The 19,239-nt window shown below is 40.7% G+C and overlaps 1 protein-coding gene across 2 annotated transcripts; it reads left to right on the top strand.

Moving 5' to 3' along the window:
• The first annotated feature begins 697 nt into the window (after nt 1–697).
• On the top strand, nt 698–17,634 carry trpv4 (transient receptor potential cation channel, subfamily V, member 4). 2 transcript variants are annotated; one of them, XM_019860330.1, is made up of 18 exons: nt 698–919; nt 2,037–2,117; nt 2,853–3,132; nt 3,208–3,301; nt 4,441–4,616; nt 5,127–5,279; nt 5,829–5,969; nt 8,034–8,332; nt 10,074–10,253; nt 10,347–10,505; nt 11,375–11,467; nt 11,567–11,640; nt 11,935–12,100; nt 12,184–12,250; nt 12,571–12,875; nt 13,390–13,517; nt 15,046–15,167; nt 16,412–17,634. In XM_019860330.1, exons 2-18 carry the CDS (start codon nt 2,109–2,111, stop codon nt 16,510–16,512), a joined length of 2,547 nt encoding a protein of 848 aa, XP_019715889.1. In that variant the 5' UTR covers nt 698–919; nt 2,037–2,108; the 3' UTR covers nt 16,513–17,634. The 2 variants fall into 2 exon arrangements, with proteins under 2 accessions (XP_019715889.1, XP_019715882.1); XM_019860323.1 differs by having other exon boundaries at nt 2,853–3,301; nt 16,412–17,633.
• Nucleotides 17,635–19,239: the final 1,605 nt, after the last annotated feature.

The following is a 19,239-nucleotide window of genomic DNA, read 5'->3' on the forward strand; positions in this document are numbered from 1 at the left end:
TAAACATGAAATACACTGTAATTGTGTGCAAACGATTGAAGAAATAACAATGGGGCAATGCAATAAAGAACAGTTATTTTGTTACTGTTCTTAATCAGATCATTGAAGTATCTGTACTAGAGTATTTTATTGGACAACTTTTTTTACAGAACACCTCACATTTGAAAACGGATATCTGCAATTTCCAGTCCAGGGGCCACCAACCTTTTTGAACGTAAGAAGGGTACTTTACTGCGGAGGGTTAGCAGTTTGATACATTCTTCTGAAATAACAATTTACAGATTTGCCCTGTTTATCTTATTATCTTATAACAAATGCTATGGTACATTTTTATAGTTTACTAGTCATAGTTAACTCGTTTTTTTTTGTGTTTTTTTTAGCTATGTTGTTTTGTTTGGCTCATGATGGACACTGTTAGGTGTAAAGTGGCAAAGCAGTACCAATCACCCCTCCCCAATCTCTCGAAATGACTTCGACATGCACGTTAATAAAATTAGATGGAGTTTTCCCCCTTGTGTGCCAAGTTATCAAAACGTGTATTGTATTTAATTGACAGAAAAATATTTTTGATTTTTTTAAATTATGCTCATTTTCCACTTTCTATTTACGATTCTCTCTATTCAGGATCAAGAGTCTCCATCTTGCGGGAATTTACGGTACTGCACGTTCAGCTCCGGCGGTCAGTTCCAACTTGGGAGCCAAGTTAGTAAATGACAACTTTACTCCACCCAAAATCACACGAAGAAGCATGCGTTGTTCTGTTGCTGCTGTTTCTGCGGCGGTTTGGCCGTTTCAGGTGAAGCGTGAAGGTAAGTCAGAAACTGAAGACAGACTAAAATTCAACTTTGGGTGCGTGGAAGCTATGGAAATGGTGAAGAATTGATAAAGCAAAGAAATTCAACAAGCCTAGCGGATTAAGGTAAATTGCACATTTTGTTGACTACTTTTTACCAACAGGGGCCACAATTATACGTCTAAACAATTATACGTCTAAACCTTTAAATAAGAACTTTATTGTAGATTAATACAAGAAATCCATTTCGCTATTTTCCTCAATGTTTTCTGTTACATGAAGACTTCTTTACATTAAGAAATAGCGCGTTTTTAATGTGAAAAATAAATTTGGGGAGTAATGGAGTTTGTTATCCCCTTCCCTTGTCACATCGGTTGAGCCAGTATTGTCGTTCATGTCAAAACCTTGCCGAGAGAATATCCACTCGACAGTGCTGTAGTTGCAATGGGTGTTTGAGCAGTTTCCACCGGGGCGCCACAAGGGATTTCGGATCTTGTGGGGAAAATAATACAAATAAAAAAATATATAAAAGACCTCACCACTTTAACGATGCAGGTTTAAAAGTACTGCTTTTAGGGCCACTGTCAATCATGAACCTTTACAATCATCATCGCCACATCTCTGAGTGTGACTAATCGATCCGTCAAATCAGACATCTGGTGCGTACATAGCTGACACAACTCCATTAAACATCTTATTCCTTAAACTTTCGTGAAAGTATATAAAGATTGGTTATAGCATCTTTTTGTCTGTGTGCTCACTATCAAATGTGAAGTGAACTGTAAAGGCATGATAATCCATTGTGTGAGTCATGGCTGTCCCTTAGAGCCCCCCCGCCCCACAACCTTTCGCGGTTTAGATAAGATTGCATTGACATGAGCCAACGCAGGATTTGAAAGGATGCTTTAAGGGATGCCATGTTGTATAAACGATCGTCAGGCCATATCAGCGACATGTATGTTTATGTTCCCACAGTGGCTGGAAAATGGAAGATTACTTGCTGGTTAGAGTAAACCTGTCATTCATCCGAAAGTGCAGGTGGTATGACAGGCCCGCTGACCAATGACAGAGCAGACGCTACGGTCACCTTATTGCTTTTGGCATCTGTTTTCCAAATTTTCAAACGTCATACACTAACCCTTTTTTTTATTTTTTTTATGCCGCTCAGTTTTTTTAAACCATGCATAAACTTTCATAATTGGCCTTCCAGTAATGCTTCTTTTTTTTGTTGTTGTTTTTTCAGGTTCAACCCATGCTTGAACATCATTTCCACTTCGCTTGAACAGGAATTTATCACACTGTTGTGATAAAAGTGATGAATGAGGTAGAGAAGTCATGAGCGCAATGCACTGTAAAAACATAACTCGTATTTTGGGGGCTAAAACAATTACCACCGCCCCCCCCCCCAAAAAAAAATCATTTAACTTGAAACAACTTTAAATTTAAATTATTGACATTTGTTGGATCTTAGTTAGTGTAACAAAACAAGCAAGTCGTTTGCTCCAAAACTAACTATTGAGTTGTTTTTAATTTTATCTTTACGTTTGGGGACAATACAAGGGATAATTAGTTCTGTATTTCTTTCTTGTGAAATGAAGAAAAGCCAATTTTCAGAACAGCAAAAGCCAAGGTTTTGTAACACAAAAACATTATACTACACGTTCATGAATATTTGGTTGAATTGCCCAACTTAAATTTTTATCAAAGCTCTTTGCCTTGAAATTTTGAGTTCACCCAAGTTTTTCTTTTAATGTATTTAATTCATGAACTTATTTATTTTTCACAATATTCAGGTGCTATTGCTGTTGTCTTTCTTTGGGTCCTTTCTTTTTTTTCTTTGAGGCGAATTGTCTGTCCATATTGGTGTTTTGCACAAGCGATGCTTCACTTTAGCACTATGCAAAGAATGCATCTAAAATGTAACCTAATGGATATCTACATAAAAGATTCCAGGCAAAGAACATTTTATCACTCCCCTTCACATCCTTTTCAGTTTGTCCAAGATATTTCTGAGCTAAAACCCTCTTAAGGTTCTGAAGTGTGGCCATTGTTGTTACAGGGTCGCTCTGCTACGACCCTCCTGAGAAGGTGCCACCTTGCCCTGTCCAAGGCCGACGCCGTCGGCTCTCTCCCAACCAGCACAGCCCTCTCTCTCGATCCAAGCGATGGCGATCAGGCTGGGAATGACGGGCAGTTCTTGTCGGAGTTCTCAGAATTGTTTGAGAGCGTGGATGGCTCCCCATCTACTCAGGACCGTGGGCAGGATTCGGCCCAGGAAACGGTTCAGTCCGGCCAGGCTGCAGTGGATGGGAGACCAAACCTGCGGATGAAGTTCCAAGGTGCTTTCAAGAAGGGCATTTCAAACCCCATGGATCTACTGGAATCCACCATATATGAATCAAACGTTGTTCCAGGTCCAAAGAAAGCACCCATGGACTCCCTCTTTGACTATGGCACTTACAGGAACACGAGTAACCAGAAACGACGCAGGAAGAAGTTGCCGAGAGGGTGAGAAGGCACTTTGCTAAAACTAAAATACGGGAACAGACCTGATAAAGTTCTTTTAACTGGGAAAAGGGTTGGAAAAATCGTGTTCAAAAATGCTCTCAAGACAGAGGTGTGTCACATGAAGAAGTGCGAACACACACACACACACACACACACACACACACACACACACACACACACACACACACACACACACCCACCAACACACACACAACAACATGGGCCCCTTTTAGTAATCTAACAGAGCGTATGTTGTTGGTGCCTTTCGTGGCCGTTGAGGTAATATTTAGACAACTGCCTCCACCCAGCACTCTCCTTGCTCATACATGCAGCCCTACATAATATGGGCAAAAGTATAAGGACACTGCCTAGCAACTAGACCTGAGGTGAAAATGGAACATGTGCCGTTGGCCACTTTCTGTGAGAATTGTTGCTCATATCATCCCTGAGACCAGGGGTGTCAAACTCATTTTTTTCGTGGGCCAGATTTTAGTTACAGTTTCCCTTGAAGAGCCATTATGAATGAAACTATATAAAGAAGTCAAGAGTAACGGTTTATTCACCTATTGTTTAAAAAAGTTACTGAAATGACGGGTTTGTTAACAAGAAAATGCTTACAGTATCACTCTTAATTATTACAAATGAGAATTTTAAATTTTGGTCGAGATTTCAGCAAGCATCATGAAAGTTGACATCTTTGATTTGCTTTCACGGGCCACATAAAATGATGTGGCGGACCAGATCTGGCCCCCGGGCCTTGAGTTTGACACCATGCCTTAGACTAATTGGTAAAAATTCAATCATGTTGCGACTGAGAGCAGATCTGACTCACAAAAGTGTATGGCATCAAATTCGTACCTTTATGGGCCGTTTTCTGTGGACTGGGGCAAAGAGTCATGCTGGAATAGGAAATTTCCGTAACCAACCAGCATAAAATGGAGAATGATGAAGCGATGCTATTCTGTGGTCTTGCCAGCCCCTCAATTTAGGTTTTGGGATTAATTGATAATAAAATGCCTCTCATGCCTTTTGGAGTATATCGTAGCTCATCACAGCACTGTAATGACCTCTTTGTGCTGTGTTAAATTGAAGCATCTTGCAGTTAATACATGACACCTGTCATTTCTGTGTCTTCATAGTAAAACAGAGACATCCAATGTAGACGGTGCAAGTGAGGACCCCCCAAAGGTTATGAAAGTCTTCAACCGCTCAAGCCTCTTTGATTGTGTGTCACGTGGGGATCCCGAGGCCCTGGAGGGTCTGTTGGAGTACTTGCAAAGTAACGACAAGCGACTGACGGATGAGGAGTTCAAAGGTAGGCTTGGGAGTGTCAGCATTCTCACTAGGAATTGTTTAAACAGAGCTGGCAGAGAATGGGCCTTTTGCCGTGAAGCAGAACCCATTGTAATCTCCACCTTGTTGACTTTCTGTTTCCCGCTGATCCTCTGGGTCTTTGCTGTTCTTTGACCCAGATAGATGTGAGTGGGAAAGGGCGCTGATGTCATCGACTTTGTCCTATCACGGGCAGTCCCAAGGAAAGCTTCCTGTGTATGCTCGACGCTTATAACAGGGAGCAGAGAAAAATCACAGCAAACTGTTGTCTATTTGAGCTGCCAAACGGTTTCAAAGACTATCTAGAAAGAGGTTAAAAATAGAGAAGACGTAACTCCATTTCATCTCAAGTTTTTTATCTTCCTGTTTTTATTTTCCATATAAATTTACAAATTAGGTACAAGGAGATTTCTACATCCCCACAAATGTCTTCATTTATTCGCGATACTATACAACAATAACCACTGCACATTCTACTGTCATTTCTCATTAGAGCCGTCCACTGGTAAGACATGTCTTCCCAAAGCTCTGTTGAACCTCTACAGCGGGCAGAATGACACCATCCCGCTGCTGGTGGACATAGCAGAGAAGACAGGAAGCCTGAGGGAGTTTATTAACACGCCTTTCAGGGATGTCTACTACAGAGGTATGACTATGGCCCATTTGTTGGTCGAATTCGAGCCCCCCCCCCCTCTTTCCGCCACTGTGTCAAAGCTACCAATGTTTAGAGTGGTGGGCGAGGTCCTGCAGTGAGGAAAAGGAGTGTACAGTATTTACCGTTTAAATGTGCTCAGTGACTATTTACAGCTGTGGAAATGAGCTAATATTTAGATTGTTTTGTCTGCCTGGTTTTTATGTGTATTTATATTGTTTTTTGTAATTCTTAACTAAGGTGCTTCCAATTTCCTCTACACAGAGGCTAAAATGCACACCTTGAGGTTAATTCAACTTTTCATTCTTGTCGATACTTCTGAAAATCTGCTGGGTTTCCATAGAAACACTTTGCAGTTCTCACCCAACTTTGTTTGACATCTGCCCCAAAGGTCTCCCCTTTCCTGCACTCCCTTCTGACTGAAGCCGATCGCTCACACTCGCATTAAAACTACTCGAAAGTCCTTTTGGCAATTGTGTGTGATTCTGAATCGTTTCTCGTGGCAAATTTGCTCATAACTTGAACACGGTTTGTTTTTGTCAGGCCAGACGGCGCTCCACATTGCCATCGAGCGTCGCTGTAAGCAGTATGTGGAATTACTTGTGGAGAAAGGCGCTGATGTTCACGCGCAGGCCAGAGGACGCTTCTTCCAACCCAGGGACGAGGGCGGCTACTTCTACTTCGGTAATAGCCTCTGCCTACTTCAAACTGTGCCTCTTTGTCTCAAACCAAAGACTTTTTAAACCTCAAACCACTTCTTTAAATCATGAAAGACTGTGCAAGAGGAGCAGTGGTGAGGAAATGACGCAAATGCAACGATGTGCCGGACCGACAGCTTTACCTTTCACTCTTTTCCACTCTGTCTACATTTAAAGCAGCTGCCAAGACAGAGTCATACCTTCTTGGTACATGTTCTTGGCAGGGGAAATGTCAGTGCCACCTTTTCACCACTGGCAAATTCAGACACTGCCAGTTTTTTTTCTTTTTCTCGAAGGCAGCCATGCAATGCTCGACAAACACATGTGTATGGTATGGCGTGTGTTCAAGTTGCATCAGAAGAAAGGTGTCTGTGTTCTGGAGTGGAAAACCAACATCCTGTGTTGGAAGGCAGCATCTCACCTCGAGCAAAACTCAATACTGCCCTCTGTTGGTGGACGTGGCTCATATACTCATACTATATGTACTGATTCAATTCCTTCACTAAGTTAAAAGTAGAAAGATTTTCGCCTCTGTAATGTTGTTAACGTATTACGCAGCGCCTGTTTTGATAAAACAGCGTCGAGCGCATTGCCGAAAAGAAGATTGGTTAAGGATTTTATACCTTATCAAAACAAAATGTTCCACTGTTCCTATAGCTTTGCTAATGTGGCGAGCTGAGGAACAAAATGACAAATTAGCTCATGATAACGATTGAAAGAATATTCCTTACTTGTTTGTATTTTTTTTCAGATTAGATGGATATTCAAATTAAATAAAGCCATGGTAGGGAATATTTTGTTTCTCAGAATCTGTTGCAATATGGTTGTTAAATGCTCTCCGGTCCACCTGTATTGTGCAGATTTTTTTTTTCACCATACAGTTTATAAGTCCACAAGATATCAATCAATCAGGATATCAAACGTTATTGACCATACCTCTCAGTATTTATATATGTATTTTTTTATATCGCGTCATCATCTGTGGAGGTCGAAACAAGTATTGAGTCCATTGTGACAAAGTACTGATAAGAATTGTATTCAAATGAAGAGAGTAAAGTTAAAAAGTAGTCACAAAAAGAAACGCTCAAATACAAATACATGAAAAATCTACTGAAGTATAATTATGAAGTGTTAATACTTTGTTTCCGAATACCAGGAACAAAACCACACAAGCAAGGAAAGAACTCTAGAAAAGCCAAGATCCGAACCGCGAACCTCAGTACAGTGAGCTCATTAAAAAACATATCAATGATGGACTCAAATTTGAGGATTGTATCGTTGTGGAGCGGTCAGCATTTTTTTTTCAATGAAATTGACCAAAATAAGAAGCACCCGATGAAGAAATAGTAGCAGAAGAAAAAGTGATATTTACAACATGTGTTATGTTCTCTGGTAATGATTCGAAAAAAAAAAAAAAAAAAAGACTGATTAGATATTTCTATCGAACACCGAAAGCAATGAAGCGGTAGATTGCGCCTTCTTTCATTTTTTTTGTGTTGCATAGTCAACATAAAGGCTCGTTCAATTTTGATTGGAAACGCACATTTTACTCCTCACCCATCACGGAGGAGATGATTTCTATTTGCGCGTAGTACGGTTGTCATTCCCAAATCCCAGCGTGTCTGTGCACAGTGTGAGTAATTTGCTGCGGAGCTTTGCGGCGAGGTGAACAGGAACCTGGCAGGGCTGATGGCTAATGGGATTTCGACTCACGCTAACACTCAGCGTGCACCCGTGCAAATCCATGAAGAGGAGCGTTTCTATCTGAGGTGACAAAGTAATCTGTCACCCATGGCAACGGCTCATTTTCCCGCAGCTGCTTTTGGCACTCTGGCCCCATTGCAACCTTCCCTCCAACAACTGCTAATTGTGCTGTTTTCGAAGCGGGGATTAAAGACCAATCTTTGATCCATGTTTAGAATGCTTTGCAAAAACAAACAGAAGCTAGCAACAGCTCCTAATTAACTCTCGTATTCATTAGCTGGTTTTTTCAACCAAATTGCTGTCCTCCCCCTAGAGAATTCAGAATTCTACCCTCCGCCTCCCACAGGTGAGCTTCCTCTCTCACTGGCCGCCTGCACCAACCAGCCTAACATTGTGCACTACCTGACCGAGAATCCCCACAAGAAGGCCGACCTGAGGCGCCAAGATTCCCGGGGCAACACAGTCCTGCACGCCTTGGTGCACATTGCGGACAACACCAAGGACAACACCCGTTTCCTCACAAAGATGTATGACCTGCTTCTGATCAAGAGCGCCAAACTGTACCCAGACTGCAGCCTGGAGAAGGTGCTCAATAATGATGGCATGTCTCCACTTATGATGGCGGCCAAACTGGGCAAGATCGGGGTAAGAATGATGGGAAATAAGACCCAACGATTTCACAAATTCAACTTCATGCAATGAACTGGTGACTGTTATTTTAAATTGTGTACTTGCAATTTTCAGTCATGCATAATCAAGTCCAGTACTTGAGTTATATTTAGCATTCATCCATTTATCCATCCATTTTCTGATCCGCTTATCTTCACAAGGAAAATAGGACCCAAGTGCACAAATTCAACTTCATGCATTGAACTGGTGACTGTTTTTTAAAAATTGTGTACTTGCAATTTTCACTCTTGCATAACTAAGTACAGTACTTGGGTTATATTTAGCATTCATCCATCTATCCATCCATTTTCTGATCCGCTTATCTTCACAAGGGCGTGCTGGAGCTGTCACGTTGCGGGCAAAGCGGAAGGGAACCCGCTTCGCTCGCAACCTAGGTGATCTAAAGGATTCCCGAAACAGCAGACAACAACAAGAACTACGTATGAAAATAAGATTTATTTAACAAAAACCGCACCGCAAAAACGAGACAACAGAAAACGCTGGCAAAAACGAGTACCTCCGGAGCCGGAATCGAACCCGGCACCTCTGGACTCTGAGGCCAACGTGCTAACCAGTCGACTACCGTGCTGACGCTGAGGCCAACGTGCTAACCAGTCGACTACCGTGCTGTCCAAAACAACAACTACAACAACATAGTTACAGTTATCACAGTTGTAGGCTAAATAAGGCTTGATTTAGGTTTAAGATTTGGGCAAGAGCAGGCTTGTCAAACTTCAATGCGGGCCATATTTTAGCATTGTTGTTGAGGTTGTTGAGGTTACGGTTTGTTTTACAATTTGTACGTTACTGGCAGAAAATACAAAACAAATTGCTAATGTTTTGTGTAAAGCGAAACATAGGTAATAACATTTACTGTACAGTTGCAATGAAACATCAACATAAGTAGAGTAATCTGTCTTGAAAGGAAAGCGCAACATTTGTTGTCTTTTTGGGAAATGAACAGCGATGACATGTGCGACAGTAATGGTTTTTACAGTGAGAAATATGATGATATGCTGTAAAAACATGAACTCTGGCATTTGTCGTTGCTTTGGTGCCATGCAAAAAGCCAAAGTAAGGGTGTTTAAATGTCACTTGATGTTGCCTTCATCTCACTCTTGTTTTTTCATGCCAATTCAAGCAATTGAACACATTAGATGTTCTGCCAAAAGCGTTGATGAGTTAGAAACCGGGTTGCACTGTATTTGTTCAAGCACCGTGCATGCGGCTTGAGCGTGAGGCACCTTTTGTCCCAAATATATTTTATGTGGCACCTCTAATTATCGCCCCGTCATTATTTAGAATTGCTCATGCATTTTACCATCATTTCTACGATGGGAAGCTAGTTTAGAACAAAAGTCAAGGAAAATTTGTTTTCTCAGGCCACATAAAATTGAATTTTACATCTGCGGATTAGGCTGCCATCGTTAATATACTGCATTATTGTCATTGGTGCTTATTGCATATGATTTTTGAAGGTCAGTGGCAATCATCACCAAAATCAAATCAGTGTCGGACCCAAATGTAATTCCAACAAAACTGGAATATTTAAGGTGGGTATTTTGTGCGTTTTTGTTTATTTGTTTTTTTTAATAGTTGACAACTGCCACTTTGAGGTGCAAAATTATGTCAAAAAACGGATACAATGAAAATAGCATTTTTCTGAAGACTTTCTAATCTAGACGAAGCATGGAATCATATTCATTTCGTTTCACAGGTTTTTCAACACATCATCCGCCGTGAGATCAAAGATGAGGATGTCCGTCATCTGTCACGCAAGTTTAAGGACTGGGCTTATGGACCAGTGTACTCCTCCCTCTATGATCTGTCTTCATTGGACACATGTGGAGGTGAACCATCTGTGCTGGAGATCCTTGTTTACAGCAGTCGCAGTGAGGTAAAAAAAAATAAAAATCTACAATCTATTTGTAATGGAGTTTCTTTCAAGTCCAGTGTATTAAAAAGTCAGATGACAATATGTCCTTGTCAGATCCGTCATGAGATGCTGGCGGTGGAGCCCATCAATGAACTGCTGAGGGCCAAGTGGCAGAAGTTTGCAGCTGTGACCTTTTACATCAACGTAATTTCCTACCTCTTCACCATGATTGTCTTCACCCTGGTGGCTTATTACCACCCGACACAGGGAACGGTGGGTAGAAGAAACTGTGAAAGCCTGGGAGTTAGCACCCGGTGTGCTCACACACTATAGTGATGGGCAACTTAAATGATGGATGGAGCCACAATTTTTCATCAGCGCTACTGACGGGGCTACGTATAGGACCACGCGCTTCCGTATCAGATGTTTGACAAAAATGCCACAAGATATGTGCATATACCTTTTTTTTACATCATACTATCTTAATATTTCATTTCGCAATGCATCTATAAAACATCCATCTTTTGAACAAAAAAGGGTTTGAACAATCAAAATATAACCACATACTGTGAATTTTTGTCTTTTCTGGTGCGAAAGGATTTTGGGCACATGAATTACCATGATGGCAAAAAACTGTTGAGCAATGAACCAAAATTAGGTGCAAGAACTGTGATTCTCTCCCCCCCCCCCCCAAAAAAAAATTAACTCATCCAGAATTTACTATGTTTGTCCTGCGTTGTCATTCCAAATCCGCCAAAAATTACAGTATGTGACCTACTCACATTGTTGTTTAGGGCAATATAAGACCTGGTGCAAGCACAACTAAGCCATGTCTGCCATCAAATGATGAATGATGATATTATAACTAGCGTGTAAGAATAAGAACGAGACCAGCCTGCGATTAGTGAAATTTTGCGTATAATTGACTCCCATTGAAATGCATTGGAAAAAAAAAATCTACAAAAAAACGGTGATAAACCTCCAATATACTGTACATTATCATTGTATAATGTTTTTCAATGCAGTATATGCAGTACAATATAATTATATCTCATAAGATTATGTCGGTGCACCTAATATTAATATTTTAGTCTCCTTGATAGCATCTGAATAGTTTGCTAATCATCCTGTTTGTTTTGCAGCCCCCGTACCCTTATACAACATCCAGCGACTACTTGCGGATGGCAGGAGAGGTCATTACATTAGCATCCGGTATCTTCTTCCTCCTCACCAACGTGAGTTCAAATCAAATATTTAATGGCCGGTTACTCACTTGTGTCTTTAATGAGTGTTTGTTGTTGCATTTATGGAAATGTGTGTACATCTCATTGCAGATTAAGGACCTCTTCTTGAAGAAATGCCCTGGGGTGAAGTCGTTATTTATTGATGGATCCTTTCAACTGCTGTAGTAAGTCTCACACTACCTCCCACACATGACTCTTCCTCACATCTTGTGAATTTTTACCCGCGGCATATTCCGCTTCGTCTTAATTGAATGGTCTAGTTTATCTCCTCCCTGCCATGTTTTCTAGTTTACATCTTTAATTAAAGCCATGATTAAAACAAAGGGTACTGAATGTTCAACACCTTTGTACATTTGTTGATATGCCAAGAATGTGTTTCTGCGCGGCGTGGCAGACTTTATTACTACAAGCGCTATACTTGACGCTCTTTTTTTTTTTTTCCCCCCTGTGTCTTTTAGTTTCATCTACTCGATACTGATCATCGTCACAGCTGCTCTCTACTTGTCTGGCATTGAGGCTTACGTGTCAGTGATGGTCTTTGCTCTTGTCCTGGGCTGGATGAACACACTTTACTTCACCAGAGGCCTCAAGCTCACTGGTACCTACAGCATCATGATACAGAAGGTGGACACCGCGCAGAGAAACTCAAGTAGTCATCAAACCTCAAATGGCCTTGCAACTTAGACGTGTTTGTATTTGATCCCCAGATTCTTTTCAAAGACCTGTTCAGGTTTCTACTGGTGTACGTACTTTTCATGATTGGCTACGCGTCAGGTAAGATGAGCATAAACCTCAAAGAATAACCGTTGGAGTCTTCCAAACATCCATTTTGCACACACATTTAGTTTTCGTTCATTCTTCGGGATCACCAGCCTTTTAAATTAGAACCTCCTCCATATTCCATCTAGAACCATTTTCGAACATAATGTTAAATTAATGCAGTGCTTCTATTGCCAAGTAAAGCACATTCATCATTATTATTCTCATTAGGTTGTACAGTACATGGGCATTTATGAGAATGTCTGTTGAGTACTGTAGTTTTATTCATACTTGACATAGGAAAACATGGCGTGACTAATTCTAACCCTGTGTAGCTCTGGTATCCCTCCTCACCGTGTGTCCACCCCCGGGCACGGACTGTGATGGAGACTGCCCGACGTACCCCAAGTGCAGGGACCATGACACCTTCAGTATCTTCTTACTGGACCTCTTTAAACTGACCATCGGGATGGGAGAGTTGGACATGATCCACAGTGCTCAGTACCCTGCAGTTTTCCTCGTTCTGTTAGTGACTTACATCATCCTCACCTTTGTGCTGCTGCTCAACATGTTGATCGCCTTGATGGGGGAAACGGTGGGCCAGGTGTCCAAGGAGAGCAAAAAGATCTGGAAGCTGCAGGTCAGTTGGTTCTTCCTCATGTAAAAACATCGAATCCAATGAAAACTCTGAAAGACGTAAAACTTCAACTTAAAAATAACAACACACGGTTAGCTGCAGTCACACAGACTGCAACTTGACTTTTACCTTCTGTTGTTCCATTTTTTTTTTTTTTTTTTGGTCATGTTCTGACTCATCTGTCAGCGGGCTTCATCATAAGTTAATGAAGTAAATTTAGCCCTTCATTTTGAATGGAATCATATTTTGTGACAGACAAATGAGTTAAAATGGACATCACATGCCTCACTCCAGAACATGTTCTCACTTAATCAGCATATAAAGGTAAATATGTTATGCATAGTGTAAGACTATATCATCATCAATATAGTGGTAATAAATGTAAATGTTGAAATGGATGCTATAGGAAAAAAAGTTTTGTAAAGTACTGAAACAATTTTGTTGTCTTCAGATTTTTCATTACGAGGTATTTTACTAAAAGAAACAAAAAGTCTTATATAATAATGTCCATTTGCAGTGGGCAACCACCATCTTGGACATCGAACGCTCTTTCCCACTTTGTATTCGCAAGTCATTTCGAGTAGGCGAGATGGTTACTGTAGGCAAGAATTGGGATGGAACACCTGACCGACGATGGTGCTTCAGGTACGTTTCATTTTTCTGTCCTTGTAGAAATGTGAGTGTTCTTACTAGGTCATGAACCACGTACGCGATCAGAAGTCAAGTTAATGTAGTAGAATTTGTTTCCATTAAGGCAGAAGTGCTCGTGCAGCTAATTAGACTCCAAGATCATTTGTAACTGCAAAATGTCCAGATTTGTTCCCACGCTTTAAAGGTCACGGGTACAAAAGAGCTACCTTTAAGGGAACAACCCCAGTAATGTGGCATTGTAGTCCAAGTATCAGAGGTCTGCGAGGGTGAGAAAAGTCATGACAATTTGACAGGCCCATGACTGACAAATCAGCATTTGGCATTGAAGTGGTGTGTCCCAAAATGACACTTCATTTCACAGTGCCTCAAGTCCATGGCAGCACCGGTGTGTGTGGATCTCATCCACCCTTGAGTCTTTACCACCGATGGGTTTTTTAACCACATCTGTGACTTCATTTATACAATTGCAGTATTGCACTTTTGTATTCACATTAATACTACCTGACATCTGCGTGTGCATATGCTACAATCTACAATACAGGACTGAGGTGTCAAACATACGGCCCGGGGCTGGAACCGGCCCCCGAGGAGGTTTGATCAGGCCCTCAGGATAATTTAAAAATGTAAAAATGCATAAAAGACACGGAATGAATATTTTTTAATAAGATGCCATTTGTAGATTATCCGCTCGGGGGCACACTGTTTTCTCTTTAGTTTGTCAAGTGTAGGCAGGGATTACATTTCGATTTTATATGCACATGTGTAAATGGTTTAAAAAATACTTTCTGTATAAATCTCGTTTAATCTTAAAATGCATGACTATATTTTTCAATGCCAATTACTTGTTAAAGTTTTGTGCCTTTGTACAATCAGTGGGATCAGTTGCAATGCATATTTGTGAATGATAAAAGTAAATTACACATTTGTCGAAGGAAATCTAAAGTGTTTCATGAAATGTTAGGTAAAAGATATGTTCATTAAATGTCAACATTTTCCTCATGTTCTTGTGCTTCACTTTCCCAAAACAAAGGAAAGACATGATATTTTGGTTATTTATAGCAGAGTATGGTATAATTTTAATGGTGCGGCCCACTTGACATCTACCGAGGCCATATGCGGCCCACAATGTGAAATGAGTTTGACACCCCTGATATAGGAGGTTAAGTTTCACCCAGATCCGGATGTTCTGTTGTCGCTAACAACACTAAATGTGTTCCGATGCCTAGAGTTCAACTCAATATTTTAGTGGAATTTTATTTATTGAACAGATATATATATATATATATATATATATATATATTGGTATATCCATGCTCCAAATTTACGGTTGGCTCGAACATTGTCGATTCATTAGATTTGGGCAAAACCTTGTGATCAAAGTTCTCTGATCAAATCAGGGATATGAATTATGAATCCACTTAAAAGATACACCAAATGCAAACTGTGGATAAACGTTGTACAAACTGCAAATAGGAAGTTTCAAAACCAAAGCTTACAAAGCCCTCATGCCATGTTTCAACAGAGTGGATGAGGTGAACTGGTGCCACTGGAATCAAAACTTGGCAATAATCAATGAAGACCCAGGCAAGAATGAGACCTGCCAGGCCAACGGCCTGCAACAAAGTGTCAGAGGCTTGAGGAGGGGTGAGAGTCTTGCTGCACTTCATGAATATGAATGCACTTGCGCCTTCTGACAGAATGGGTGCCATTTGCTTCTTGTAACTCTTTTAACATCAACTGAAATTTCTGTCTTCTAATAATAGACACATTGAATTATTCACAATGTGTTTTGGTCCATCTCAGGCAACCTTTTATCATTAGTTTATTGTACTGTAACTCACCATTTGAGAAACAGTACTGAAAGTAACATGAAATACAGGCACATGGCGTTTTGTACGTTGATGATAAGCACCTTAGCTTACAGTGATTACAAAAAAAAAAAAAACATACGGCATTGTAAAAATGAACGATTAACATCAAATAAATCATTTCGGTCCCCGGAAGGTGCCAAGAGTTGAGAGATTTTGGTCTCATAGCTCGGCAACTGGTGGCCCATGGGCCACCTGCAGCCACACTCACACACTTAGGGGCCACTTAAATAATTTTCCCCCAGAACACAAACGCTTTTTTTCCTGGTATTTAATTTAAAAATTATTATTATGATGATTATTATGATAATCATCATATTATATTATTATTATTATTATTATAATATTATATATGAATATTATGATAATCATCATAATAATAATAATTTTTAAAATTATTATTTTTACCCCCCACCTCCCAAAAAAAATTCTAAAAAAAACGCTGATATGAGGGCAGGTGGTAAACAGGGGTGGTGATGGGGGAAAAAATCACCCTCCCCCCAAAAAAACAAATCCCAAATACGAAATAAATATTGAAAAAAAATACCAAACAAAAAATAATATATAAATCTGCGGCTGCCATTCAGCAAATATGCTCGACATGTCTTTGTTCTGTTTACACTGGGTCTTCGACTACTCTATTTTACAACTCGACAAGGCCTAAATTATGAGCAACTTCCTGTGGAGCATTTGACTTGTAGAATATTACAAATTCTCCTGAGATTTTCCTGACTAGTGTAAATTTAAACTAAATACACATATTTTGCAAGACTATAATCTTACAGTATAGTTGGTGTTAGGCATAATACAAATAGGAAGCAGGGACAGGCAAGTGTAAATAAAAATATATGTTTAAAAATGTATTTTACTGATAATTTTAACATGCGTTTATCATAACTTGACATTTCCCGGGGATGCAAATGGTACTGATTTGGTGGCATGGCCCTCAAACACATTCCACACCACCCTGCGATTCATTACAGAGGAAAACAAGCCCATTTTTTGTGTGTCCCACTTCAGACCGCTGGTCCACCGTGGTCCCACGGGTGGTGGAGTTAAGTCGGGGTCCGCGGCCTCGCGATCTCGTGATAGAGATGGAGCCCCTTACGTCCAGGCATTGACGGGAACAGACGACTAAGGCTATCATCTTAGTTACAAGACAACGAGAGATTTGTGTCCATGAAGGAGATCAACCGTTTCAGTGCACATCTCGCATGTGCCTTTTATTCATGGGACCGAATTGGAAATATTATTTCTCGAAATCCAAAGGGATTATGAGGTGCCCTTATAAATGGATAAATTGGACAATGGATGTGCAACATGTCCAATAAACCGCTATTTATGGAGAAAATCAAGAATATTAATGACCTACTTTGGCTGGAATATATGTCACAAAACATCATAAAAATTTTACTCAGGGACTTGACACGGTCAGAATATTGTATTCCCATAATTGAGTCCTCCAGAATCATGATTACTGAATCATGATGCAAACAGTGCAAAGAGTGATTCAGATCTCGAACGAGACATTCTCAGTAGGATGAAAACACATCAATAAATATTTTTCTAGTTTAGGATTGTGAGTGTTTGCTAGGGTTATGTTAGTGATTTCTGTCTGGTATTAACAATATATTTTTTAAAACTAGTCTTAAGCCTCGGCTGCTGCTAAGGCCGGAATCTTTTATCGGAGCTAAACAATGCACTGTGCTCATTCAATAACTGTATTATTGTCGCAAAACATAGACATTGTTCTGCAAAAACGGGCCTGATGAGCAAGGTTACAATTGTCAAGCAAGTCGTAGACAATAGTTTCACGTGTTATGGTTTGTCTTAGAGTTATTATGCTCCTCGCAGCTGCGGGAAATTTGCATAATCGACGCGAAGGCCTCGCCTGTATTTTCTCGAGTATGTTCACCGGATTTGGCTCCTTGCCCTGTGCGACATCTTGTTTTTGTGCTTCCTACTTATGTGTATATGCTGCATGTAATGCATATTCATATTTGAGTTATTGCGCTTTAATTGGAACAGTTAAAGAGGTATGGAGAGAGTGTTCGTTTTCATTGAATGCTTCACACCTGAAGGTCACAGGTCACATTTCACTATGTTTACATTCTTGTTATGAATATTTTGCGTACAGTTGATCAGTGGTCACAAAAACCCCCAAAACAAAAGAAAACAATAAACAGAGAGAGGTTTGTGTATTTTGTATATTCTTTGTTCTACAGTATCCGTAACACACTGTTAAAGTCAATACAGCACAGTATGGTAAAAGGTGGTAGAACAGTTTCTCCCTGAAAGTAATGATGATGACTTGTGGTTGGTAAGCACGTCCACCTCACAGTTTTGAAGTTCATGGTTTGACTCTTGGCTCCGGCCTTCCTGTGTAGAATTTACACGTTCTTCCTGTGCTTGCGTGGGTTTTCTCCGGCTTCCTCTTGCACTCCAAAAACATAGATATTAGGTTCATCGAAGACTAAATTGTACATAGGTGCAATTGTGAGAGTGCATGCTTGTTTGTCTGCATATATGTTTGCCGATTGGCTCTCAACCAGTCCATAGCGTACGCCGCTTCTTGCCCAAAGTCAGCTGGGCTAGGCTGCAGCTCACACCCCAGCCTAATTTATTTACGTATTTATTTTCTTGAAACTTTACTTATCCAAGTAATTCATAAAAAGATTGCTATTTGCAATGCCACCCTGGCTGCAGACAACAGAGTAAAGCAAAGGACATGATGATCTAATGAGAACCTAATGTGTACAACCACTGTAGAAAACGGCTGGATAATAGTGAAAGAATTAATTATTTTAACTGAATAAAAATGGTGACGTCTCAAAGCTACCGAATTGCCCTATCAAATAAAATGAAGGTTCAGCTTCCCATTTCGTGAAGTTTCCTTTTGTCATTTGAGGGTTTCTGCTGTTCTTGTTGATCGCCTGCTGGCGGCAGCAGAGGGCTGTCATGTGGCACTTGGCACGAGGACTTACGCGATGAAATGACAGCAGGATGTTGAGTGTTCGTTTCCAATCTCGTCTGTAAATATGATATTTCACTGCATATTCTTCTTTTTTATAATGACGAATAATTCCTAAAAGGATGCACACACCTCCTAAATAGTTTTCTGCCAACCCGTGGCTGACCTCGCTGTCACACCTGGCCGGTAATTACCGGCTTTTGCCTTCTTAATGAAAGCACTCGACGGAAACCATTCAGTGCATTTCACCTTTAATTACTATTCCTCACCTTTTCCTTCTTTTTTTTTAAACATGACGCGACAAAGGTGATTCTCACTCAGATAACAATAGGGGCACAACCTGGAGCCCTCAACCCCCCCACCACTTGCTCTCATCTCCCTTGGCCAGCAGTGCTGAAGGACATGCAGGGAATCTCTTGCCACCTCAGAAGAGAAGAGGCTAATCCTCTTTGCCCCAACTTTAACTGGGCCACTAATCCTGCAGGTTTATCTAAGCAGCAAGCACCTAGTGCTGCTGACAAGTTGGCCTGCCCTCCTCTCTGCAGCCCCTTAAGTAGGCCAGGCCTCGGTCCTGCAAGTATCACTGTCAGCAACTCTGGAGATGCACACTTGCACAGGAAATGCGGGCAGTTTACAAATGTGTGCTTGCCGTGAGAAATGTGTGTCAACCAATACTGTAGTGGAGAATCATGTTCACTTCACTGCGGGGCAAACTCTCAAACTGCAAATGAGGGAAAGCTGTTGTAAGCTCAGCAACTGGCAGCACAAAATGTTCAGCCATTGTCCAGCTAGCAAAGCTTTAAGGTGTTTAGGCTGATAAGTAGCACACAGATTCTTTGCTGGGATTTAGCCAACTCATTTATGCACGGCGTGATGT

This window comes from Hippocampus comes, unplaced genomic scaffold (genome assembly GCF_001891065.2).
Source record: "Hippocampus comes isolate QL1 unplaced genomic scaffold, H_comes_QL1_v1.1 scaffold147, whole genome shotgun sequence".
NCBI classification, from domain to species: Eukaryota; Metazoa; Chordata; class Actinopteri; order Syngnathiformes; family Syngnathidae; genus Hippocampus; species Hippocampus comes.

Bases quoted from the DNA above. Each gene is read 5' to 3' on its own strand.
- trpv4 (XM_019860323.1), top strand. The intron at 5,970-8,033 runs GTAATAGCCTCT...CGCCTCCCACAG, and splicing joins GGGCGGCTACTTCTACTTCG to GTGAGCTTCCTCTCTCACTG. The intron at 10,254-10,346 runs GTAAAAAAAAAT...TGTCCTTGTCAG, and splicing joins TTTACAGCAGTCGCAGTGAG to ATCCGTCATGAGATGCTGGC.